We start from the raw sequence: 25,719 nt of genomic DNA, 5'->3' as shown, positions 1-25,719 counted from the left end.
CATGCTTTTCCAATTTCATACGATTCTATTACCGGCTTATAGCCAGCAACTGAATACATTCTTGCTATCGTAAACAAGATTCTGATCAACATGGTCTGACGAAGGCTGTACTTACAGTTTGAGATTATTGTTTATTGGTCTAGGATTATTGTGGGTGGAAAAAAGCTGAAAACTGTAACATTGTTTGACTTAGTTTTCTGTTAGGTTCATTCAAGCAATCACCAGGATATCAATTCTCACACGTGTCTTATACCTTCAAACTCTGAGCATGTTAGCTTCTTTGGATAACTTAGGCGCCTAAAACTGAATTATGCTCTTTGGCCAAACAGAAAAGGAGAAAAATAAGAAACAAAAATAGGAAATCTGAATAACAGGATATATTATTAAAATACAAGACACACTGCTTTTCAAAATTTCTTCCATGTCAGTTGCTGCTTTTCCTTCTCGTTTTCCTTTTTCCGTCTCTATTTTAGGATGTTTGATTGTTGTAGAGGGGTAAAGAATTGCGCTCTCAGAAAAAGAAGATTGATACAGAGAACATGGACAAAATAAAGGGTAAATCATAAGAAAGTAATCAGTTATATATTGCAAATTTTCAGTATACATTGGGTATTACGATCATACTTAGCCCGGTTGAAAAAATGGCGGGCGGTGTCATACAATGATTCTAAACGTATATATTCTTTATGCTAACGCATTCCAGAAAAAACATTTTTTTTTTTTTTTTTTTTTTGGGGGGGGTGGGGCAGCAAAAGAAAAGAGGAAATATACCTGAAATAAAGAAAGAAATTCAAGTCTTTCTCTTGAATTTCCTTATTGCCTTTAAGTCTACCACTATTACAGTGATATTGTCTTTGCTTCCCTTATGGAGAGCAAGCTTGGAGAGGTAATCTGCTGCAGATTGAGCAGCAGGATCGACACCGTCACCTCTTTCGGCTGAGAGGGTGTCACCATACTTTTTATGCCACACAAGGATTCTCTTCCGGGCAATATCACAGGCTTCTTCATTACTCATTACATCCCATAAGCCATCACTGGCCAGAATAAGGCACTCATCTTCTTTTGCTCGAGGAACAAACATTACTTCTGGATCTGGAATTATCCATGGCTTCAAGTATCTGTCACCTGATGACCAAACAAAATGAAACAAGAAAGATCTTTTAATTGACCAGAAATCGAAGCTCGATGGCTATTGTTGTTTTTGGTCATACCTATGGACCTTGACATTGCAAGAACACCAAAAACACGAGAACCGTTCCACTGTATGACCTTGCCTCCTGCTGCCTCTACTCTTGCATGTTCATCTTCTCTGTCTGGCTGTAAGCAAAAGAAACCTGAAGATCAATATCTGTAAAAAGATGGCATCAAATACCGTTAAAAGGAGAGAATAATATATAATATAAAAGCTTTTACTTTGTGGTCTACTGACAATGGCACCGGCGATTTTCCTCGACACAAAACTGCCCTTGAATCACCACAGTTTGCCACTATGATATGGGTTGGACATACTAAAGCAACCACCGCTGTAGAACCTACAGTTTCTGGTGCAACAGGTTGAAGACTACGGCTTCCATTGCTGCCTCTGGGGGCTCCTCCAACCTCAGCATCAACTTTCGAAAAACAGTTTGAGAAGGCCTTTTCCCACAGCTCCTGCCAACTGTTCCCATTACTATTATCTGCTTTTGAAGTTTCTATCTCTTCCACCAGGGCCGAATGAATTCGTTCTTGACAATAATTAGCAACCTATGAAAAATAATTCCCACTCAGTCAAACTAATCTGAAACTGAAGAACTCAAAAGTACAAATACATATAAATTACAAACCTGACAACCCCCATGTCCATCGAAGACCCCATAGAAATGGGAGCTTAACTGAGTTCGGTTGTGATGACTTATGCCATTTAAGTTTTGGCAGTCCTCCATTAGCATATGAAGAGGAACTTGCAAAAGTCTAGGTACATCTGAAACAGCATCCTCCATCTCCTGTCTCCTTCCACAAATAGATGTGAAACCCCAAAGGGGTATGCAATCCGATTCAACAGCATTTCGGCTTCTTGTTCTACACAGTCTCTTTTCCTGGGAAACCTGAGCAAGCGAGGTAGATGATGTATATGCATCAGACTCATCGGATCCATCGCTATCTTTACCATCAACTGCAACGATATCTTGTCCATCTTCCAATTCAGCAATATTGGATTCTTTCGAATTGGCCTTGCCAATTCTTTCATCAATATCTTTGTTCCTTTGAGCTGAGAATTCATCAGCACATGTTCTGCCAGTTTCTCTCCCTCGAGACCGAAAGCATGGATTGGATTCTTGTTCCTCACTTCGCCGTTTATTGGTTCGGATGGAAATCTGATTATCTTGATTTTCCATGTCCGTTTTCAACATAACTGCTTCTGCTCCCCTGTTTTGATCCCGTGGATCGTTTCCACCATCACCTTCATTTCCACAAGAAATCGAGTCACAAGGCGGATTTGACTTGGTATTGGGATTGGAAAACAAGGGTGCTGTATTTGCTATGAGCTTGAGGCCAGTAATTCCCACTTGGGTTTTTACTGCTGAGTCTTCATGGATCAAGTTACCTGGTCTATATGGGACTGCAATTGCCGAAGATACCTTCTCCATCAATTCCCTTCACTATTATAGCAATAACCTTAGCCTCTAAACCTCTCAAATTTAGTAAATAAAAAAAAATAAAAAAAACTATTTTTTAATAATCTAAGATGGGCAAAGGATTGAAGATGCTTAGAAGCAATTGGATGAAAATGGCAGACAATATGGTGATTATAATTTGGATAAAAGTTTTCATTTTTCTGGGAATCAAAGTGAAACTAGATGCTAGATATATATAGTTTCTAGGCTGTTTTCAACTTCTTTTTCAACTCTGGACTATTCTTCATCTAACCACCTCTCATCAACCACAAGCAGAGAAGAGAGGAAGAACCAAAACACTTTATTATTATTTTTTCCAACTTTATACCAACCCTTTTATCCATACCATAAAAAAGAAAAGGAAGTTGAATACATGATCAACTCAAATAGGTGCGAGGTTCACTATCCTATCTCTATGGAACACATGACAAGGCAAATAAAGTCATGAGAAAGATTTCAAAAAACAGAAAATGAAAACCCAAGAAACATAAAAGTAAATTTAAAAATAATCAACAGGAACTTTGAGAGTTCCCTGAATCAGAGGCAATCCATGTCAGCCTCTTGTAATTTGGGTTCTCTTAAACCAACTTCAATCTAACAAAAGGAGGAAAAAAAAAAAAAAAAAAAAGATGAACAGATTTTCACACCTACTTTATCTAGTTATCTCGAAGCCATTCTCAGTCGTTTCTCAAAACACCGGCCAATAACCTTTTCTTTAAAAAAAAAAAAAAAAGTAGGGGGAGAGTTGGGAAATCTTGCTTACCGTTTCAAAAACTGCATTCGAGCTTTGCGAGAGAGAGTTGGGAAGTGGCAAAAAGAAGAAGAAGAAGAAGAAGCTTAATAGGGATGTATTATGTTGTTAGACAGACTCATCAAGAAGAAGAGAGAGAGACGTGCCTATGTAAAGATGAAGAACAAGACGTGTCCATTATAGATAGGCATTTCATCAATTTTGTTAAGAAGAGAAACGGAATTAGCGAAAGCAAAGATGGAGTTAAATCCTAAAACGGAATATTCATATAACAAAAATAAAGTAACTAAAAAAAATTAATTTGTTTATGTTTCGTTGTCAATTTGCTAGTAACTTAGACCACTTCGAAGTTTGGTAGCAAGGTGTCACTAATTTAATTGAAGAACATGTTTTAAGGTCTCTCAGTTTGAATCCGGAAAATGCCAAGTGTTAAAATTGTGAATAAACATAGTAGAGAATCTTTTTTTTGGGTTGCCAACCTTTTTATTTTTATTTTTATTTTTTATAATAAAAAAAAACACGGAGATGATTTAGAATAATTAATTGCTTGAGACTCCTCAACTAAAGTAGTCCACTCGGACAAGTTATATTTTCTGTCTTAATGGATATAAATAACAAATTATTCTGGGTCATGTAAGTAACATGTTTATTAAACGATTAATACTTTAGTTATAATTCTTACAAAATAATATCTCACAATTCTTAACTAGGAAGACCCAAATACTAAATTTCAGTTTTTCTTTTCTTTTTTTTTTTTTTTAGGTAATATAAAGTATATTGAAAACGACACTAAAACTCATAGAATCCCCACAAAACCCAAAAAAAGATCTTGTAGAGATTGAATCCCTAATATATTAATAAATATTTTATTCCCTCCAAGAAATTAGTCATCTTAATAAACCGTCCAAAGACCAGTGTAAATGTGCCACGTAATGTGCCAGGTGACGATGGAGATGTAGTTAGCGTGGAGGGTTGGGGGAGATGTATCAAAACGCCTTTAAGGCAAAATCTAGTTTTGATAAAATTGAATTGAATTTAGATACATGCACTGAGTCTGTGGGTCCCCAGTGGGTCTGTTCTCTGTATGTATGTGGGGGCCAGAAGAGCTTGACACATCTTTTTTCGAAGTTCCTCCAAAAGGTGGAAGAAAACATCTATCATGGCTAGTGGTGATGGATGTACCTTGTGGGATTCGTTTTTTGGCCAAAATTTCGTGCCAAAACAATGTCCAACTCTGACACCATCCCTTCAAACCCTCTCACTTGTCGACACCTGTGTTCCTAGTCTTGGGGTCGGGACCCACCAAACCTCCTTGCAATCAGTCCATTTTCCATTTAATTTTTGCTTCTTCTTCTTCTTCTTCACGCTTCACTCTTCCCTCTTCCTTTTTTCAGCTTTCATGGATGAAAACTTCACAAAATCAAAAGCAATAATAAATGAAGAAAGACTCAGATAACATGGTTTTCTTAAGTATGGTATATTGGGATAATGACTTTATTTACTTATTTATTTTCGGTCAAAGAATAATGACTGTATTTGAGTTTTCTTTGTTTCTTTCTTTTTTCTTTTTTTTTTATTCAAATAAATGCCTAAATAATGAATATTTTATTGCAAGTATTTGACATTCTTTTTAGTGGCATTCGCAGTTTAGAAAAGAAAGATATGAATGGTGAAATTGGAAAACATTTGAGATGAAAGTGTTTCTTTCCAAGGAGCTTGCTTGCCCGGTTCTTGTTGGACTCCTTACAGGTTGATTATGAACACCATTTACTCAATACCCAGAGATATAATAGAATAAATTTGCGACTTCCCTTGTCGTTTTACCTTTTTCATTTCTCTCTTCATCTTTGCAAACAACAATCACTTTCATGGTGATTGATCCCCAACTGCTTAACGAGAGCAATCCACCAGAATCCAACACTCTCATCCCTATTAATTTTTAGTAATAGCAGGATAATACCAAACATGAAGAATGTTTCATTCCAAAAAAAAAGTTTTATTTAAACATGATATATATTGATATGTTAAAACTAACTTGAAACTTCTTCCAATTTCAATACCCTGGCAGTCTGCAGATAATATACACGTAAAGTTTTGTCAGAAAACCACGAAGATGAAAGCAGAACTAGCAAAATGGGTTATTTATCTGGAGCTCTTTAAGCCAGACAAACAACTGAGGAGAGCTTAATGAAACAGAAAATTAGACCATTGTTATGATACTCAAAAGTAGTTTTCGCAGGCGCAGAGTTATAAACGAGAATGGGATACACATGAGAAAGCCTCCTAGGAGTAAAACTTATGTTGCTACTATATGCTTTGCATTCTAAAAACTTGTTAAAAGAGTATACAGTAGATGACTACCTTAATTGTGCAAATCAAAGAAGCAACAAATCAATGTCTAATAAAAGGAATATATTTGAATGATAGGGCATTTATTGGCGATGAGACAGAGGCACGTTAAATATGTCCTTGAGCTCTGAAATAGAAATGTTTAATCCCATTTTTCTCTGAACACAAGCAACACATTCAAGACGACAACATTGCTCCACGTGAAATAATCAGTTGGTAGAGAATAATCATAACATAGTTCTATCTTCATCACGTTTCATACCAAATGACCAAAACCAGATTTAAGTAAGGAAAACGAACCTGCCATACGCAAGACCAGACTTAAGGGCTGAGCTGAGTATCGCAAGCTTTTCCTTTCAAGTATACTGCAAACCATTTAAAGCTTCCAGTCAATCTAAAAGCACAAAAACCATCAACTTCATTAAGAACCAGACCAAACCTTTATTTCACATGTAGAACATGAATAGGTGATATCTAACTGGCCATCAAAGACTTACCAATATGAAATCAAGTACAACAAATGAATCTTGCAAAAATATTACCTCTTCAATTCTTCCACTTTTCAAATAACTTGTCAAAAAAATTTATAATAGACCATTAATTCCAGACAGTAAAAAACTCAGACAACTGCCAAACTAATGCAGGGAAAAAGAGAGAGAGAGATTCAAAAGAACCAGGAAGGAAACTCTTACCCATCAGCATGCTCAACAAATGCGCAAGAAGCAGAAGCCTGTATAGATATCAACAGTAACAAAAGGCAGGATAAAATCTAAGTTTGCTGAACCAAAATTTCAAACTGGTTCTTGTCCTCTAATGTCAAACACAGGAGTTGATAGGACAATAATATCTCTAAGAGAATTACAAACCAATAAACCAAGAGAGAAAAGAAAGGAGAAACCTCTAATTTTGATCTATGAGAGACTGTTATATTGAATGAAAAGCTGATTTTATTAGGAATATAAAATGTATTTACAAGAGGCATTCTTTTCTGATTTGTAAAAACTAGAACCAGGATACAGTGTTTGCTAAGATATAATCACTAAGACATACTTACTTGTACCTCGAACAAAGAGATCTTTACAGTAGTCACCCAACTTATACAGGACAAAAATCCAAAACATCTCAAAGGTTCACTCAAAAATCAACTTGTGCAGCAGGATCCTAAGAAAGAATCTATATAACCTAATTGTAGATCGGATAGCCGAATGACTATTCTTATAACTGGTAATTTCTTGACAACAACAATTGTGTTTTGTTTGTCAACGGTATAATGAACAAGACTATGTACAGAAGCAACTTCACACCATCATATTTAAGTCTGAAAGGTCATCCATGGGAATTTCAAGGCCCATAAAGTCGTGATCTTGCAATCCATCATCATCAACAACACTCAACCATGAACCCAAATCTCCTGCTTGACCATCAAGTTCATCAGGAACACCTAGTACATCCATTCCTGGTAGTTTCGACAAGTCAATAGACTCAGGGTCATCTAACGCATCAAATCCGAAATCATCTTTTTCCTTGACCTTGCTACTGGTGGTCATTTCACTTGATTTTGATACAGAAGGCAATGTGGGTTTCGGTTGCTCTGACATCTTTCCAAGAAGACCATTTACCGAAACTGATAGCTGAGTTGTTTTCTGTTTAGGCTTGGTTTTCGATTTCCTCTCACCCTTAACATTGGATAATGCTGGCCGGCCAATTTTTGCAGTTCCATTTCTCGACAACACCTCTCTGTTATGCCCTTTTCCATCTCTGTCCCTCTCACTCCTCTTTCCTTTTGCACTGCTTGATAAAGAGCTTCCCATGACAGATGGAGCACTTGAAGTACCAGCAGTACCACAAACATCATCAAGGGACAACTCCCTCTTCTTCACCCTATTTGACCATGTGTCTTCTTTAACACCAGTTTGATCAGATACGTGATTTAGAGGCACCAGCACATCTTGAGAGATAATATCATAGCTATCCATATTCTGACTCAATTGTGACGGGCTTTGTTGTGAACCTATAGAAGATGCAGAAGTGAAGAAATGGTATAAGCATTGCCACCCAATACGGACAAAGGGGAACCACAGAATGTAAATTCCTCTATGATCTTCAGCAATTGATCAAAATCGACAACAAATAAACATGCAACCCATAAATGGGAAAGAAACAAAAAAAAATTCCTGAAATCCTACCTTCCAAATAACGGATGGAGGCATATGATTTGGTAGAATCACCTTCTGCGGTGGTATCCCCATACCGTGCATCATTGAGGTTAGAAAACCCAGAAATAAATATATCCCTATATAAGGGCTCGCTGAAGCAGCTCTTGCCTGTATCTTCATATGTGCGACACCGATCTAATGTCCGTTTTACAAATGCTGAGGCAGCTTGCCTGGCCATTTTATTACTGGAACTCTTCCCACCAGTGGCATTAGGACCCCAACAAGTCTATCAAGGAATAACTATTAGTATCATGCATGCAAAAAATTTAAACTGTACTTTAAATAGCGTAAGTAATGTGACCAGCCTCTGGCATGAAGGCACTTGAGGCAACCAACTATCCACATTTTTATCTCAAAATCTTCAAAATTCCTCAATCTTTCTTAACTCTGATTTTTCCTTGCACAACTTCACTATCACCCTCAATACTTCCACATCTGCTGTTCCAAAGCTGCTTTAACAGTGTCAACGCCCGACTCCCTCACCAAATAGTCAGATAATGGAAAGCTTTGAGTACTTTCTATTTTGTTTAAGGGTCTATCCTACACTAATTTGTCATGCAGTTCTCAATTCTGTTGCACTGAAGTTAAACCCCTACTGTATTATAAACACTTACAATATATTTATATATGATAGTTCTTTAAGGTCAATCCTACCATTTAACATTGCAGTAGAGTTATTCTAAACTCTAACACAAGACAATGAAACTAAGATGAGTAAGACCAAAGTAGTGTATTTGACAATACCATATACTTTTGATAAGCCATTGCAACAAGTTTGTCATGTGCTCGGCGTTCATACTCCCTGTAAACAACATAATTTCTTGTTTATTTACACCATATGTACAAATATTTAAGCAAAAGGAATAAAGAACACAAATTAATGGGATAAAGGATTGATATATAATACTTTTCTTGGAGTTCTTTTGTTACTGAGACAGACTTCAACAATCTATCTAGCAAGCTTTTCCTCTTGGAAACCTATTGCATCAACAAACAAAATCATAAAATTAAATTCTTACATAATGTAGATCCATTGCAAGAACAATTTTCAAACAATTAACAAATTACGTTAAATAATGCAACTCAATTGCATTTAGGTCAATTCTTAGCCCAGATCCACCACGTCCTACAACTAGGTGGATATCCTTTCCCCAGAATATCACATTGCACCCACAAGAGGAAAACAAAAGAACACATTAAAGTATATTGCAAAAAGGATTTCGTGCGGGCATCAGAAATACCTGTTCATGATACTTCTCCTCTAATTTACTTATTTCTTCACTGGTTTCTTGATCTCTCATCTGCTCTACATCAGGCTTAACAAAATCATGCAAAATAAATTATATAGGGACCATTGTACAAAAGGACAGTAAACAAGATTTGAAACCTCCAAGAACTGACAGAAAGAGCACCCATGTTGTGCTTAACAATCAACCAATCCCCAATATAGAATTCCCCCACCACCCTGGACCCCAAAAAATAAAAAAGCGAGACACCAAAGAATATATATAGAATTCTTATGGCCTTCGCTAAAATCCACTTTCAAATAACACAAGCTGGTGATGACAAAATAATAAATAACTGGTAAATGTAGCAATACAATTGAACAAAATAAATGTAAAAAAAGCATTTGGTTGTAAGATTAAACCTACCACTGTTTCTGGGTAGATTCCAATACTTTGAATCTCCAAAAGAATTTTTTCATTCAGCTGCATATTACAATATTGAAAATCTGAACATGCCCTGCTAGCCATCAATGCTTGATCTGAAATCAAGCCATTTTTCGAATGGCCAAAATTTGAGTTGATTGATTTGTTAGGGATGCTCAATATATTGGTTTCACGCTCATCATTTTCTGGCTTTCCAGTTATTCTATAACCGTTAAAAGTAGTATGCCCAGCAACCTGAAAGCTAACCAGTGAATGGTGATCCAAGTTATTTGATTCCAATTCTCCATCCAGATCAAATTCAGGTCCATATGCATCAACTTTGAGGTCTTCACTTACACTACCATAATCCTCCTCTGAAATCAACGCCGCTATGAGTCTTTGACAGATGGGTATTACATGAGCATCCCCTGTACCCAGTACTAACTGTTCAATTGGATATTCTATATTCCTTGTTTCATATTCATTCGAAACATATCCATTAGAGACGGTAAAATCTACACTTGAATTAACTTGGGCTGGTGTCAGCACTGCAGATTCAAGATTTCCCTGATAAAAAGTAAAACAACATGAGAAAAGCAAACAAGTCCATATCCACAAGATTTACGTAGAAAGCAAATGCACTGCTGATTCTTGAATTTTGTAAGTCATACTAGTAATGAGACAAACGTGTAACCACAAACATTAAATAGCACAAGATCATTCTACCTAAAAGCACTTGAAAAACTTAAATGCTACAACCACTCATTCTGATGACCTATATTTAGATACTTCCAACACTACAAACATCATATGCTAGCAAGAAAAACATCTTTCTTTCGCTTTTTCTCTAATTAAAAGAGGCGTTACCTGTTGCTTTAAGTAAGCAATGTCTGAATCAGAGATAAAACCAAAAAATGGCTCCATCTGCCTCCAAAAGGGACTGGAAAAGGAATGAGCTGCAGTAACAATCAAAGTATTATTCCTACTAATAAAAATATATAAACAAAAGATTCAACGAGAAAATTTCAGAATGATACCAGCATTTACAACAGCTTTTGCAGCTGCCACAAGCTCTTCATGTCCATCATCGGAACCAACTAGGAAAACAGAACCAAAATTGAAGGGAGAAGAAAAAAACAATCAATAAAAGAACAAAAGTTCGTTAACTTTTTTTGAAGAAACTTGAAGTACAACTACCAAGGAAATCTGCAGATGCATTTATTGCTGTATGCTTTTGACGTGTATAGGCCTTACGGTCAGAAGGTTTTCTAGTTGGTGGACGACCAGTCTTGCTGATAAACAAATTTGATAAACCACCTTGTTAGACAAAATTTGAGGACATTTATTAGACAGACAAAGATATGCAGGTAGAAGAAGTTAACCTTTCCGTCTTGTCAAAACCATGCCTGGCACTTCTAAGTTGTTTTGCAGTTCCAACACTGCCGATCTTTTCTCCGGTCATTGGCATGAGAGACCTTGTCGAAGTAAAGCCTCGTCCAGTCCTCCCTTGCCTCCGAACTCCATCTGCAAGGTCTTCTCCACTAACCAGCTTATTCTTTCTTGATGGCAAGACCAGAGTGGAAACCTTTTGAACATTCTGTATGGATTTCTCTTCTATATCATCAGACTTTTTAACTTTATCTCTGGATTTTATTTCAGCAGCCCCTGACTCCTCACTCTCAGATAATGCAGCTGAAGACAATGGTTCACCTTTTAACTTAACTTGCTGAGGAGAATTTCCTGGCAAACGTTTAGCAAATCCCAACCCAGTATCATTACCCGTAACATCAGATGTGCTATCCAAAGCAGAAGTTTCATCATTACTTGTAACTATGGGAACAAAATTAGATCTTCTCGCAATGCGGGAATTTTTCTGTGGCCTCTGGCCTCCCCAGGTAACGGGTGGAGACGAAGACCGTGCTGATGCCATTCGTTTGCGGTTGTTGGCTCCAACAGCCACAGGGGGCTTGTTTGTACAATGAGATTCCCAATCATTGGAAATCGATGCTCTATGGACAACTGGAGACAACTTTGGTGCAACTCCTGAGCCTGACCGTGGAGCCCGGATAGATGCATTAATTTTTGTATTTGAGGTAGGACTAGCTGAATTTGAATCATCACGAACATTTGCTCTGAGAATTGTTGAGAATTAAAAGAACATGCATCAATACATGGCCCTTCTAAAAATTAATTAATAACCGGATGCAGAGATAAGGGGCTGTAAAAGGAAACATAGGACATCTTAACTGTAAAGCTGAAACATAAGACTTAAAACAAGAAGACTAAAAGAAAAAGAGCATGAGAAAAAGTTCTGATGTAGAAGAAGAATGAGCAACGGATGCTATGCATACTTATTAACAGCTCTGAGATTCGTCCTTTCCTTATCTGAACCAGTAGGGCGCTCCCTCCTATCATTGATAAGGGAACTGCTATCTGGATCAGCCCTAGGGACGGATGAACGGATACCCAAGCTAGTCTGTTGGGAGATTCCATCCGATTTTCCAACTTCAACAGCTCCACTAGCCACTCCTGGCCTATATAAAGGTACATATTAATATCACTTTCATATAGAATTTATAGTGTGTGGTTACCAAATTTAAACAAATTCCAACAGATGCTTCAAAATATAACTGCATGCAAAATAAAAGAAGTAGATTTGTCATGTGTGTAATGGATGCTATTATGATATGTATCCAAAACACTGCATAGGAAGAATTTACAATAGCACTTTGAAAAGCCATACCTAAAACCATGAGAGTCATTATTTAACCTTGATCTGGCATCGCTAACAGGTCTTTGCTGCATTCCCTGTTTAATTTCCCGGTAGCCATCCATAGGTTTAGTTGGTATTGTACTTGGAGAAGCATCTGGCTTTATCCCAGAACGCTTCTTCTTCATTTTTGTCTTTTCCCAACCATCGATTCCAATAGATAAAGTCCTATCCTCACCCTGAACTGCACCACTATTTGGAAGCCTCAGCATTTCCCTATCCCTATCTACAGCCCCAGTTGGCCTGACAAGAGTATTACTCCGCATATCCATCTAAATTTATAGCATCACATGTCAGTCATCTCTTCAAGGATAAATAACATGAGGGAAGAAGGATAGTGCCCAATCCATAGGTCACTACTAATGCAACAAGTTTACACAATGTAGAAAGGACATTAGTAGTATAACCAGATAATGCAGACAAAAGTAATAAATTTAAAGGGCAGCTGAATCTATGAAGGCATGCAATAAAAAATAAGGAAACCCATAAAAACACAACATGAATTTATACTTAATTGGAAAAAAGAAAGGCTATGGATAGTTGCATAGAACTATTTAACTTGCAGTGGCCATGCAGAATCTGGTATGGTTAAATCATGCAAAAATGCATAAAAGTGAGGACATGAATACCAAAAACCATAATGGCAATTAAAGATTTCCAGAAAGTGGCAAGAAACACAAGCACCACTACAAAAAATGATAACAAATGCAGAAGTTATAAACTATTGAATGAAATTATAAACAGGAAAGGGGAAAAAAAAAAAAAGGAAGCTGACTAGTCAAGATAAATACCCTCACATCCCCCAAAGAAGTTCGAGTGCGCTTATTTGGGACAGCATTTTTAGTCCGCTCTTCTGATTTTTGCTGCTCAAGTTCAAAACCACCAGGGATGGCATGACTTTGAGTCCCAATCTTACCCATGCTATGCCCGATGCCTGATCGATCACTTGACATCACTGCACCTGATCGGTCATTGGCATAAGCTTCTGAGCGAGATCTCTTTTTAGAAGCTATGCTTGGAAAAAACTTGTTGAATACTAATAAGGCTTCAGTGAGAGATTTCGTACGTGCCCTGGTAAATTACATAATTTCATGAACTAGTTACAACTCTAAAAAAAAATAAAAACATGCAAAGAACTACCTGGCCTTGGCAGAGGTTTCACGAAGACCAGCCTTGACTCGTTTGATGTCCTCTGGTGATGGAGATGGTAGCAACTTGCCTTTAATAGAACCAGAGGGAGATTTATCTGGTGAAATGCCAAGAACAACGTTCATATGTCCCTTAAAGTCCCCTTTATGAATAGACATATGCTCTTTTGGATCGAAGGGCGATTGTTGGAGGAAGCTAATCACATCTCCTTGGGTTACTGTGGATGTGCTTCTTGACATGTTCGGAAGGGAAGATAGTATTGGGTTCTCCATGCTCTCACGAAAGCTACCTGATCTGTCCAATGAAGCAGCTATGTGGGATCCACGCTGCCCACTGACATATAATGGTCTATCAGGGCTGCCAGATGAGAGATCAAACTTGCTGGATGTTGCCATTGCATTAGTTTCCAGACATACTTTAAGTCACCAACCCAGAAAATACAGGGGTGCATGACAAAGTAGGGAAACTACAGCACATAGAGCCCAAAATTCTTCAGGACAATAACTAGATAGTGCACCTGAAGCCGATGTAAATAAAATATAAGAAACCAAAAACAAGCAACTTAGATGAGAAGAGCAAGGACTTCAATTTTAAGGATCATCAAATCTCACAGATCCTTAAATCTCACAACATAAGTGACAGAAAACTCTAATTGGATTTCAGCTACAAATAAAACCAGTGCCAGTTTAAATGCAAAAGCACAAATTTAACTAAAGACACATAACACTAAACTTCTAAAATACAAGTTCTTCAATAAGCAGACAACCGCTAATAAACAATACTTCCCTATCTGTTTACTTAAGATATAAAGACCATCGCAGAAATTTAAATTGAACCGAAAATAAAAAATCCTCAAAATTCAATCACTTGATCAACTATATATTATAACTTCTCGTCATTCAGCTGTGCTTAATCATATCTAATTTCCATTCATAGTCTATTTCAAAAGCGCCAAGGAAACATTCTGTTTATTTATATTTTCACTGAAACAGTTTGGGGTCAGTAAATGTATTTATTTTTTGCATGCAAACAAACAATTCCAAACAGCATTTAAAAGTCTTCTGTGTGATGGTGCTACTTCTAACAAATAATAGTATTTCTGTTATACACTTGTAGTGCCATCTGTCCATAATTTTTTATATTTTTTTTTTGTTTAAAGAAATGTCTTTACATCTTTCGTATACATTTTATAACATCACGTCATTGCAATAAGAATTTGAAATTAACAAATCAATCCAGAGTATAGAAAGTTAAATCTATGTGATATGCCACTTGACAATAATACTGTAGATAACAAAGCAACCAATTACACCCCTCAGAAATCCAAGTTGAAGTTCTCATTATGACGTACCATCAAGTACACACATAAATTCACACATGCAAACAAGTAAAAAGCAAATAAGATGCATGCAAGAAGCAAATCATATTGTATGATGATTGCAGCTCCATCAACGTTCATATTTTATATAACAACCTCTAAATCTAAGAGAAGTATATTCAGATGCAAAAGACTTACCGAAAATGAACCATTAGCAGTAGCTGGATTTGAACATCGACATTTCAGTTATGAAAGTGCATATTTATTACACCCTCAAAAAACACAACTTGATTTGGAAATAAACAGCTGCAAAATTGATGAAAGTCAATGTCAAACAATTCAAGTATGGGTGTAATTTTTAACTCCACCAACATCAAACTCAGTTCATTAATTAAGACACCAAATGACCAAGTTAAACCGTATTAACCCAATAACCATTAGCAAAATTAACATGAAAACTAGTTGTAAGCCCGCACAAACGCACACAGTTATTCATCTTGTTATTTTTATGCTTTTCAAATAATGATGATCGTAATTAAGCAATAAATGGATTCGGTAAGAGCAATTTTTTTTTTTTTTTTCAATAGTTTAAGAAGCTTGAAATGAGCAAACAGTTATTCATCTTGTTATTTCTTTGCTTCCAAATGAGGATGATTGTGACTAAGCAGTAAATGGAATTGGTAAGAGAAAGTTAATATTATTATTATTATTATTATTATTATCATTTCTAATTTTCAGTAGTTTAAGAAGCATGATAATGAGATCACATTCATACATAACATAAAAAGTTTTCTTTTTGAATACATACAAGTTTAAATTAAGTTTAGCTGGTCTCAATGTTACATAGATAAATACTTCCAAAACCCCCCACTAAATTTTCTCACACTTACTGACCGCGTTCGAGCTATCTACCAGTATTTCAATCAGAAATAAGTTGCAATTATTTGGTTATCGACGAAAATAATCAAAAAGTAGGTTGGTTATTGAATCTCGCGTATTTTAATTTCTCAAATTGAAACAAAAAATTAAATAAATAAATAAAGAAATTTTTAAATAAAGAAATAAATAAACTCACTTTGGAATTACAGCAAATGGGTTTGAGGAAACGCAGCTAATTTAGGGATTCAAAATTTTCTTGGATCCCAAACAATTGGGAACGATCACCGATCGGCCACTGGATGTCGAGGATTGTGTCTGGACTTTTTAGGGTCGCCGAAGAGATCAGAGTCTCTGCGAGAGAGAGTTGGGGCAGTTCCGGGGGGCCTCATTTGGACAACATGGGAAATTGGAAACAGCGATTGGGATTTCCTCCAAACGACGCCGTCTTCTTTTTAATCGTCTTTAAAGAGCCGACACCGTTTTAAGCACCAATACATTTTTTTTTTGTTTTTTTTGTTTTTTTTTTCTTTTTGAGAAGCCAAAAAATAGCGAAATACAATTATTAGTTGAAATTATAATTTCCTAATAACAATAATTAATAAGACACTGCATGGCAGAGATACTCTTATGGAGATGATCAAACATGAGGAATAATAATGAAGGAAAAATTTGTTATCATCATATTTTTTGATGGGAAATTTAAGCTATAAACCATCCTATATGCCTTTGTGTTCCAAGTTAGCATGATTAACGAATTATAAATTTATGTTAGTTCCGTATAAAATTTTACAAATATTTGTTACGCACACATCAAAAGGCATTGCAATTTTAACTTAACTATGAGGTTATTGCCTTATATAGATATAAAACTTGAAGGTATTGGACTGGATAATAGTTAAAATTTCTGTTCCATAAGCATCTCACCAAATTTTGATTAAAATTTGATAAATTTATATTTTAAATAATTATAACTGAAACAACAAAAATTAAAAATGTAAATCAACATTTTTATAACGGATCAGTCCTTATATGCACTCAATAATCTTAGAAATTGATTTACCCAAAAAAAAAAAAAATCTTCGAAATTGCAAAACTCGATTCCATTGGCTCACCCAAAACCAGGGCAGTCCACTAAATACCAATTTTCAGAGTGTTCACTGTTTTCATACAGCCAAAAATAAATAAATAAAAAAATAAAAGAATAAAAGAATTCCTATACTATTAATCACAATGAGAGGGAGAGAAAACAAGGCCAGAAACTGCCACAAGCGAAGGCATATATTTTTTAGTTCACCAACCTGGGCAGTCATGTCCTTGACTAAAATCTCAGCAACTCCATTTGTTTTGGATCAAGGAAGCAAAAAAACAAAAGGGGGAGGGGGGAAAAATCATTTTCCTAGTACTGCTCCTACCAACCAACCCTTTTAATGGGTCATCCTGAAATCTTTCCCATACAAACTGTACACTTGGAAGTTTCTGGATTTTGTAGCAGGCAAACTTCATTTGATTAGGCAAAACCCGACTCAAAATAACCAGGCATTGGCATTCCCTTCCGCCTTCCATTTTAGTGTAGAGGACTCTAATCATCTGTTATGGTGCAAGTAAATCTTTTCCGCCATCCTCCTCCTCTGTCATCGAGTGTTTAGCAGAGTAATCCACTGCAGAGTCACCTAAAAATTGAAAACACCAACTCTTAAGTTGTTTTTGATATGCATATAAAGTCATATTTAGTCATGCTGTTATTGGATTAACACTTATTACTGTGACAAGAGTCGGTGGATAACCGCATTGGGGATGTGTAGCTGTTTGCCTCTGCAACAACTTCAAACTTATTAGCACTTCCTGCTGTTAAAATCATGGGTTCAAAACATTTGGAGAACTATCTGGAAAGACTGTTCCTTTAAAAGTATTTGGTTAGCAGGGCAAGATTTTTAAAGCATCATTATAAACAGTCATACAAAATTCTTCTTTCCAAATAAAATAGGGAAATGAAAAAAAAAAAAAAAAAAAAAGAAGAAAAAGAAAGAAAGCAGAAGCCCTGAAAATGATACTTGGGCATTATAACATCTCGACAAAATCTCTTACCAATAGAATGCCGTAGCCCTTTGACAGCCTCAAAGTTCTTGTATGTATAACCAACAAAATTAAGATCTTTAGGAGTCAAAAATGTCTGCACAATCAGAGATAGGACAATAATTAGATAATGGCAATTTTAGTATTTTGAAATCAATCGAGAATTGCCACCACACAGATTGCACTAAATAATTTAGAAGCAGACGTTCATACAAGACCACAGAATGGTTTTCTCTTTTAGTCTGTTCATATACATAATTCCAGAACAGAAGTATTTTCATGCATTGTAAACAGTTCCTAAGACAAACTTTTGTGGCTAAAATGTGACTAGTTTGAAAGCATATTCAAGTTTGAAATTTTTTTTTTTTTCCCTTTTTTGGGAACTAGAAATACATACCTTCCTCATGGGTTCAGATCCCGTTCTTGCTGGTTTAGGTGGTTCCACCTATCCCATTATTAAAAATCATGTAATGAACACAGTGTCGAAAAGGAATCATCACAAACAGGAGCAAAATATCTAAATTCCATAAAATTGATGGAAGAGAACATATAAAATTCGTGTACCTCATCAAATTTCATAAAATTTTGAGTATCAAGTTCCCCATTAACCTGTGGCTTAAATGCTGCCTCTATCTCATATAGTTTGTCCCATACAATATCTTTGAACCAATGATGACTCTGGTCAAGTTTAAAATTAATACTTGTTATTGACAATGGTACTGAGAAGAAAAAAAATGTGAAAGTGGCAGTTGAAAGGGAAAAAGAAACAATAAAACCTTAATTTGGTCCCCAGTACCAAGCCTATATTCAACATCACAAAGCAACCTACTGATCAGATCCTTGGCATCAGGTGACAACCTCACCTCCTCCGGGAATTTTAAGTGATTTTTCCAATGCACAATCTGGCACACATTATCAAAGAGGTCTACATTTAGTATTAATTAACTTCTTAATAATAAAGTTATATTACAATTTTTTTTCCCCAAGAAATATGGAATAAACAAATAAAAACTTTTAATATTTTCTTTGTCCAACAATGTAGAATACGGAGGTTGAATTCAAATCCTAAGACTTAAATTCTTGCTTTGTGATGCTTATGGATGTTAGAGAGAGAAAGAGAGAGACAAACAGACTTAACGATGATATAAAGATTTAGATCACACAACAGTATGAAAGAGGATTAACTAACAAAAACATATACTCATACTTAACCTTTCTGCATGTTGTCACTGGATCATCAGAGTAAAATGGGGGGTACCCGACAAGCATCTCATACATTATTGCACCAAGTGACCACCTGCAACCAGGAGTGTGTAAATCTTTTTTCTTTTGCTGTGAGGGGTAGATAAGAGAAAGTAAAATTGCTTCCAAGTCACTAACCAGTCACACTCCATGCCATATCCTTTCTTCAGCAATACCTCTGGAGCAATATAATCTGGAGTTCCAACGGTTGAATATGCCTGTCATCAGAACAGAGTCATAAACCAAAGACTAATGGAAGTCCCAAAAACCCTCACATAATAGAGTAGATGATGCGTTTAAGTGTATAACTTTAAAACATTGATGCTAGTTAGATCTTCACAGGTAATCAATCAATCCAATGATATGTGATGTATGGTAAAAGACTGTCCTCTTAATAAATCCTGTAGTTTTCTAAGAATAGGTCTAAATCTTTCCTTTATCTGACCAAACAGAATCATACCATCAGGATAAACCTATTTGCATGGATGGACCAATCCAAAGGCTGCAAGAAAATTACCCATTTGTTTTGCATTGAAGCCCGCATCTCCAGAAGCTAAAAAGGAAACTTGTAAAGACTTTCTGTTTTTGTATATAGCTTATGTTATCAAAGTAATATAACTTCTTCGAACCAAAATTGGTAATGATGCTGAGGCATGTGCTATTCAAATGTGTTTGTACTGTAGGGGTAAAAATTCACTTATGAAAGGAAATTAAACTGTCATACTTGATGGAGAGATGAAATGGAGTCTTTATGCATACCAATTTCCTCCTGTTTATCTGCCAGTGCTGAAGTTGTTCAAGAGGACTTTTCCAGCGCCTTCCGTTCTTGCTTTCCGACAAGCATCCACCATCTGTTGTATCGTTCAAGTTCTCATCATCTAGGGCTTCATTTTCATGTATAGAAGATAAATTAGAGCAGTCAAGAGGCTTGCAAAGACCAAAATCAGAGAGCTTCATGTGACCATTTTTGTCTAACAGAAGGTTGTCTGGTTTTATATCTCTGAGAAAGGAGAAAAGATTGCAAATGCAAAATTTAATTCTCCAAAACCCAATAAGGTCCAGTTCTTTATATTTTGATAAACTTCAGCAACTGAATAAACCAACCTGTGAACATAGCTATGTTTATGAATTGATTCAATGGCCAAAACACTTTGAGCAATGTAAAACCTAGCCACAGTCTCAGTCAGAGTTTCTTCTCTCATAAGCAAAGTCATCATGTCACCACCAGGAAGATATTCCATTATTAGATACAAGTATTCAGTGTCTTGAAATGAGTAATAAAGTTTCACAATAAAGTCACTGGCAACCTCTGCAAGCAAATTCCTTTCAGCTCTCACGTGCTCAACCTGGTTACAGGTAGACAACCAATGAATACAAATGTCTGAACAAATAATACATTCAACATTGTTGAACTACCACTTTCCCTAAAAGCTCAAGCTTGCAGGATGTGGGCCAAAAATGACATAAACTTTAACGGATACAATGTTTGACATAGATAACCCGTAAACCCTAGATGTAGAGGAACTAAAGAGCTTAGGGCGTTCATTTAATGATTCAGCAATTACAATAGAATTTGACATTTCTTTCGGCAAAACCACATTGAGTGACAGATTAGAGAAACCCTTTATAATTTAATATAAACTCTAATAAAACACAAAATTACGAAAACCCTAATAAAACATAATGCCTAAACCTGCTCAGCATCAGTAAATTAAATTTAATACCTTTAAAATAAGTTAAAACATAACGTTTGATGATATCCGATCTTACCTGACCCCGGCTAAGCATTTCTGACTTTTTCAACTTTTTCATGGCGTAAATGTTACCTGATTTCTTCTCCCGACACAATCTAACCTGTAATATATAAGCTTTGCTGTCGAAAAGCAGGCTTAAACTGAAACAAATAATAACAAACAAAAACCAATCCCAAGACACATGAAACTACAAAACCAGCTTATTCTAACATCTGGGAATTTTAAGTTCTGTGGGAAAAATATAAAATCTTTAAATAAGCATTCGCATCTCATCTGAAAGATGCATATCTCTAACCTCTCCAAACGCGCCTCTCCCAATAATGGTTAGCAGGTCAAAATCATTAGCACAAATTCTGTGCCTTTTAAGTCTCATATACTCTGTCTCTTTGCGCTCCAAATCCTTCAATAGATTCATCTGTTCCTCTTCTGATACATGTGCAGAGGCTAACTTCTTTTCCAGCACTGAGCGCCTGCGAATAATAAAACTATGTGATAAAACATAACAAACCAAAATTATGCATTGGAACATAACAAGACCGATCACATAACGAGAAAACACCATTCTCTTGTCCATAGCATTCAGTTATACTCAAAATTAAAGATTGTTTGCAATGGTGGTGCATGTTGTTGAAAATTAAGTGCACTAGTTTTCCTGAAGAATATAAGCCAGAATAGCTCACCAAGAAGCGCCAGTCACGAACAGAGAAAACAATATAACAATGGAAATACATCCTATATAAATAATCCGAAAGAAAAATTTGACATCCTTATAAATTCCTTATCCCGTTTACCAATCAAATGCAAACCCGTTTGAGGAATGCATGCAATATTCCAAACCCCCACCACACCCCCCCGCGCCCCAAAAAGGAAAAAGAAAAAAACGCTCGAAAACTTTAGAATATACGTAAAACTGAAAGGTCGCACCCATAAACATCTAAAACATAGAAAATTCCAATTGCAAGAAACAACCAGAATTTTCATAACGAGATCTTGGGATAATTAATACAAGGAAACGTTTCGGTTTTAGAATTAAACAAAAAGGTTATGTTTCTTTTACCTTTCTCTGCGTTCATGTAAGTGCTTCTTCTGAGACTTGTAGTGGTTTTCGATGTACTGCTTGGCTGCAGCAACCCTCTCCATGGTCAAGCTCGACCCCACCGTCCCTTCTTCCTCCTCCTCCTCCTCCGCGGCCATCGGACCTACCTCGTCCTCTTCCTCTACCTTATTTTCCATGTTCTCTCTCTCTTTTTTTTTTTTTTTTTTCTTTTTTTGTGAATTTGGATGATTTTGACAACGAAGCAAAGACATTTTTATTTTTTCTCAATATGTTGTCTGTCTGACACGTGTAGTTCCCCCCACGGACCTTCCCAAACTTGGACTTCGTCAGGAGCAATCTTCAGGTGAAGTTAACACGTCAGGTTATATAGATCGATGGTCCAGGATTGCTGATCAAATTCGAACTTGCACATGACACCTCGAAGAATACTTATGACGTATGAGTCTAAAAAGAGTGCCATTATTACTTTATTAGTGTACCTCAGATGTAAGACAGGCTATGAATGAAAACAAACGAAGTCTGAGAGACTTCTGAAAGGCACATCTTTTTTTGACACCAACTTGGGTCAAAACATGTGGTTTAACCAATATTTGAGATAATATTTGTCTTCTGCCGGATTTTCTTCTTCTACATTTATGTTTCTCCTAAAATTGAAAAGCAGCTGAATACATCCAGTGCACACTATCAAGTTGGCGGTAGTTGAAAGCAACTGAATACAGCATTTATAGGTATATAAAATTCTTCTTTTTTTTTCTTTTACATCTATGTTTCTCTTAAAAATTGAAAAGCAGCTGAAAACGTCCAGTGCAAACTATCAAGCTGGTAGTATTTGAAAGCAACTGAATACAGTAAGCATACATCCGCACACTATCAAGTCGATAGTAGTTGAAAGCAACTGAATACAGTAACAAGCAGTTTATGTTTATAGGCATAGAAAGTTTTAAGTTTGTTTACCTATTTATTTATTTACACTTATGTTTCTCCGACAAATTGAAGAGAGCCTGTTCACCAAATGCCCAGCAGCCGAGAGCCTTTTCAAGGAATGCCCTGAAAAAGAAAAAAAAAAAAAAAAAAGGGAAAAAAACAACGACAACGACAACAACAAAACCATCCATCATTAGAAAAAGTAGATCAACAACAGCTGGTTCAAGGCTCGAGCCATCACATAATTCAAGAGCCAATTTCTAGGCGAGGAAGTATAAAAATAAGGTGTTCCAATCATCGGTCGGTAAGAGCATCCAAATGAAAGACTTCTAATTTATAGAAAAGAACTTTACAAACAAATAAATCCAGTGCACAAATACCAGAAAAATAATCAGAAAATAGATAACAGAAACAAACCAAGAACGTAGTGGCTCGATAAGTGCATCCTTATTCCTACCTGGGCCTCCATATCTTCCGGTCCATTTTCGGCATTCATTTGAAGCAAAGGCACCACTTGGGCCTGGGAAGAATCTCTCATCTCAGCAGCACTCACTCTAGGGTTAGCAACTTCATTTTGAGTGAGGAAGTCGTTGGTCGCCATGCTTATTATTTTCGCCAAAAGTTTGAACCGCTTCACCAATTTTTTTCACCAATACAGAAAAACGAACTAAAGAACCTTGTGCATCTCCATAACCCAAATACAGCATCAAGCGTTGATAGTCAAATCCAAAATTCCGCAGGCCATGGATCAACTTTTGTATATAAACTCCAAATTCCGCAGGCCATGGCTCAACATTTGTATATAAACTCCAATTTCATTCAGACAAGCACCAAGATAACCCAGTCTATTCCCTGCAGAGGCCGGGAAACCTCCATTCTTTTTTTTCACTTGTTAGAATTAAAGATAGTAAACAACAGTCAGAAATAGGAAACAGAGAGACAAATACCAGTAATTCCACTGATTCCTCTCCGCCTGTTGGGAAAGAATAAGTTTCTCTCTGATTCGAGAGAGAATGTATATTAAGATTAACACAATTCAAAGGAAAACTCTAAAATTAAGATTGGGACTGAAAGTCTTAAAGCCAGAGAAATATGATGTAAAGCTATTAATTGTACTCATGAATTAAAGTATTTATACAAAGCTAGGGTCAGATATACATGTAGGCTAGATAATTAACGTATTTCTCTAACAAAATGACAGTTGAAACTTAAAATCTAAAACTATACAACTAAGAAACTGATAATAGCCTACGTACAAGAAATTTACCAGTAGCTGATCTTCAATATCGAGGCCAACGCCAGGCAGTACTGAAAATCTCAGAATTCGATGGTTGATTTGTATCTATATATAAATGAAAACTGAAAATTATATGCTTGAAGCTTTGATCTTAGAAGTTTACTGCAACAATCAGTGTGGTTGAGTGTGAGAGGCACCGGCAAACTATTTGATGATCAATCTCATATTATTCATATCATTGAGTGTAATATTGAAAATGATTCAAATGTAATGGTTGCTTCAAATTCAAAAGAACTTCAAAATTTAATATACTTGGGAAGCTTAAAATAAAATAAAAAAAAAAAGAAAAAATTAACGATCGAAAGTGTGCCAAGGAGAGTATGGACAATACCTGACAATTGGTGTGGGCAATGCAGCATGAGAATGATTCAAATGTAGTAATAATCTTCAGAAAGGATAAATTATGAGGTTAATGCGTCAAAAGTGTACTATCAAAGCACTAACCTAAGCAGAGTGGATTATGACAACCAATATAATCTGCATAAAAGACATTGGCAAACTACTGAGTATTTAATCTCACATTACTTTCGTAGTATCAAATCAGTTAACTTCAAGATATGATAAGGCCGAAACAGTTGACTTAAGAGTTCAAAACAACACTTGAGCCAAAAAACACTATTAGAAAGATTAAATTATATTGATTAAAGTAAAAAATAAATAGCTAAATTAATTCTAAAATAGAGATCATATAAGCTCAATTAATTTTAAAATAGAGAATAGAGATTTTATAAGCTAAATTAATTCTAAAATAGAGATTAAATTATATAGATGGCTAAATTTGAAATAACATCGACGAATAGATATAAAATTGGAAATTAAATTAGATAAATCAAAGTTAAAAACTGTTTTAAAATAGAGATTAAATTAGATTAATTAAATTTCAAAATAAAATTTAAATTATATAGATTAAAGTGTAAAATAAACGGGCTAAAATAAGGACAATATTAGCAAAGATTAACAAAATAGAGATTAAATTAGATTAATCAAATTGTAAAATAGAATTTAAATTTTATGTATTAAAGTGTAAAATAAATAGTTAAATTAAGAACAATATCGATAAAAAATAACAAAATAAAAATTAAATTAGATTAAACAAATTGTAAAATAGAGATTAAATGTGTGCTAACTGAAACACTGGCAACCTAAATGAAAGGCCTTAGAATAAAAGTCAAGCAGGATTAAACAAACTATACTTTTAGCATCGATATTTATAAAAGCAAACAAACTTCTCTAAACAGAGGATTTGCTCTTCTTTTCCAAGCAAAACATCACCAAAAGGCCTACATCCTTTGAAATGCCTTTGGATTTGGAACAGAGGCTAAGCAAAACATTATTCGCATTCCAGAAAATTTTTTAAATCCATAAATCAAAACAGATTATCTCTTCTTCGATTCCTGCAAAACATCATTAAAATCCCCAAATCCTTGGAAACGCCTTTGGAATAGAGGCGTATGCAGCAAAAAATGATTGGCATTCCAGAAAATACAAAATAACTGAGACTCAGCTTAATTGAATTAGCCTTAAGCTAATAATCAATATACTTTAAGATAACAGCAAACTTTAGCAAAGAAACCCCCTGATAAAGGTATGAACTCCGGTAGTTGATTTCAACACTCTTGATCACGCAAGTCAAGAAG

General features: G+C 35.6%; 3 protein-coding genes and 1 long non-coding RNA gene across 19 annotated transcripts; 1 reads left to right on the top strand and 3 right to left on the bottom strand.

Moving 5' to 3' along the window:
* Positions 1–355: 355 nt before the first annotated feature.
* Positions 356–3,569, bottom strand: LOC107424116 (protein phosphatase 2C 77). 4 transcript variants are annotated; one of them, XM_025076855.3, is made up of 6 exons: positions 3,418–3,561; positions 1,824–2,639; positions 1,414–1,743; positions 1,212–1,317; positions 772–1,125; positions 356–510 (listed from the first exon to the last, which is right to left on the bottom strand). In XM_025076855.3, the coding sequence occupies exons 2-5, from the start codon at positions 2,625–2,627 to the stop codon at positions 791–793; spliced, it is 1,575 nt and encodes a 524-aa protein (XP_024932623.3). In that variant the 5' UTR covers positions 2,628–2,639; positions 3,418–3,561; the 3' UTR covers positions 356–510; positions 772–790. The 4 variants fall into 4 exon arrangements, with proteins under 4 accessions (XP_024932623.3, XP_015889323.3, XP_015889324.3 ...); XM_016033837.4 differs by lacking the exon at positions 356–510 and having other exon boundaries at positions 557–1,125; positions 1,824–2,440; positions 2,585–2,639; positions 3,418–3,569; XM_016033838.4 differs by lacking the exon at positions 356–510 and having other exon boundaries at positions 557–1,125; positions 1,824–2,440; positions 3,418–3,566.
* Positions 3,570–3,891: 322 nt separating this feature from the next.
* LOC107424094 (uncharacterized) lies at positions 3,892–7,143 on the top strand. The gene is made up of 2 exons (XR_007242435.2): positions 3,892–5,154; positions 5,474–7,143. It is a non-coding gene; the product is annotated as an uncharacterized LOC107424094 (long non-coding RNA).
* LOC107424099 (uncharacterized) lies at positions 6,679–16,163 on the bottom strand. 2 transcript variants are annotated; one of them, XM_060818932.1, is made up of 16 exons: positions 15,932–16,163; positions 15,055–15,162; positions 13,530–14,055; positions 13,181–13,460; positions 12,363–12,661; positions 11,971–12,153; positions 11,002–11,751; positions 10,817–10,911; positions 10,657–10,716; positions 10,487–10,575; positions 9,623–10,186; positions 9,212–9,286; positions 8,878–8,948; positions 8,715–8,790; positions 7,941–8,196; positions 6,679–7,765 (listed from the first exon to the last, which is right to left on the bottom strand). In XM_060818932.1, the coding sequence occupies exons 3-16, from the start codon at positions 13,931–13,933 to the stop codon at positions 7,053–7,055; spliced, it is 3,915 nt and encodes a 1,304-aa protein (XP_060674915.1). In that variant the 5' UTR covers positions 13,934–14,055; positions 15,055–15,162; positions 15,932–16,163; the 3' UTR covers positions 6,679–7,052. The 2 variants fall into 2 exon arrangements, with proteins under 2 accessions (XP_060674915.1, XP_060674916.1); XM_060818933.1 differs by having other exon boundaries at positions 8,715–8,772; positions 15,932–16,161.
* Positions 16,164–16,820: 657 nt separating this feature from the next.
* On the bottom strand, positions 16,821–24,266 carry LOC107424100 (uncharacterized). Of its 12 annotated transcripts, none has more exons than XM_060818936.1 (16): positions 24,053–24,266; positions 23,243–23,783; positions 22,816–22,908; positions 21,862–22,305; positions 21,100–21,274; positions 20,821–20,904; positions 20,155–20,396; positions 19,810–20,050; positions 19,189–19,268; positions 19,021–19,105; positions 18,585–18,710; positions 18,373–18,486; positions 18,206–18,253; positions 17,821–17,905; positions 17,497–17,577; positions 16,821–17,405 (listed from the first exon to the last, which is right to left on the bottom strand). In XM_060818936.1, exons 4-16 carry the CDS (start codon positions 22,110–22,112, stop codon positions 17,326–17,328), a joined length of 1,692 nt encoding a protein of 563 aa, XP_060674919.1. In that variant the 5' UTR covers positions 22,113–22,305; positions 22,816–22,908; positions 23,243–23,783; positions 24,053–24,266; the 3' UTR covers positions 16,821–17,325. The 12 variants fall into 12 exon arrangements, 10 of the variants coding, with proteins under 10 accessions (XP_060674919.1, XP_060674917.1, XP_048334461.2 ...); XM_060818934.1 differs by having other exon boundaries at positions 17,497–17,580; positions 23,203–23,783; positions 24,053–24,265; XM_048478504.2 differs by having other exon boundaries at positions 17,497–17,580; positions 24,053–24,265.
* Between the last annotated feature and the right edge of the window lie 1,453 nt (positions 24,267–25,719).

The sequence above is a fragment of the Ziziphus jujuba genome, chromosome 7 (assembly GCF_031755915.1).
Source record: "Ziziphus jujuba cultivar Dongzao chromosome 7, ASM3175591v1".
In the NCBI taxonomy this organism is placed as follows: Eukaryota; Viridiplantae; Streptophyta; class Magnoliopsida; order Rosales; family Rhamnaceae; genus Ziziphus; species Ziziphus jujuba.
Note: the sequence above shows the minus strand (reverse complement) of the source record. Positions and strands in the feature narration are given on the sequence as shown.

Bases quoted from the DNA above. Each gene is read 5' to 3' on its own strand.
- LOC107424116 (XM_025076855.3), bottom strand. From the start codon at position 2,627: ATGGAGAAGGTATCTTCGGCAATTGCAGTCCCATATAGACCAGGTAAC. The intron at 1,318-1,413 runs GTAAAAGCTTTT...TTTTGCTTACAG, and splicing joins CATTGTCAGTAGACCACAAA to CCAGACAGAGAAGATGAACA. The intron at 1,126-1,211 runs GTATGACCAAAA...TTTGGTCATCAG, and splicing joins TGCAATGTCAAGGTCCATAG to GTGACAGATACTTGAAGCCA.
- LOC107424099 (XM_060818932.1), bottom strand. From the start codon at position 13,933: ATGGCAACATCCAGCAAGTTTGATCTCTCATCTGGCAGCCCTGATAGA. The intron at 11,752-11,970 runs GTATGCATAGCA...AACAATTCTCAG, and splicing joins AATCTCAGAGCTGTTAATAA to AGCAAATGTTCGTGATGATT. The intron at 8,197-8,714 runs GTATTGTCAAAT...ATTCCTTGATAG, and splicing joins TGGCTTATCAAAAGTATATG to ACTTGTTGGGGTCCTAATGC.
- LOC107424100 (XM_060818935.1), bottom strand. From the start codon at position 22,112: ATGTCTTTGCTTCGTTGTCAAAATCATCCAAATTCACAAAAAAAGAAA. The intron at 18,487-18,584 runs GTTTTATTGTTT...AAACTTGACCAG, and splicing joins GTACTGGGGACCAAATTAAG to AGTCATCATTGGTTCAAAGA. The intron at 17,406-17,496 runs GTAATAAGTGTT...TTCAATTTTTAG, and splicing joins ATCCACCGACTCTTGTCACA to GTGACTCTGCAGTGGATTAC.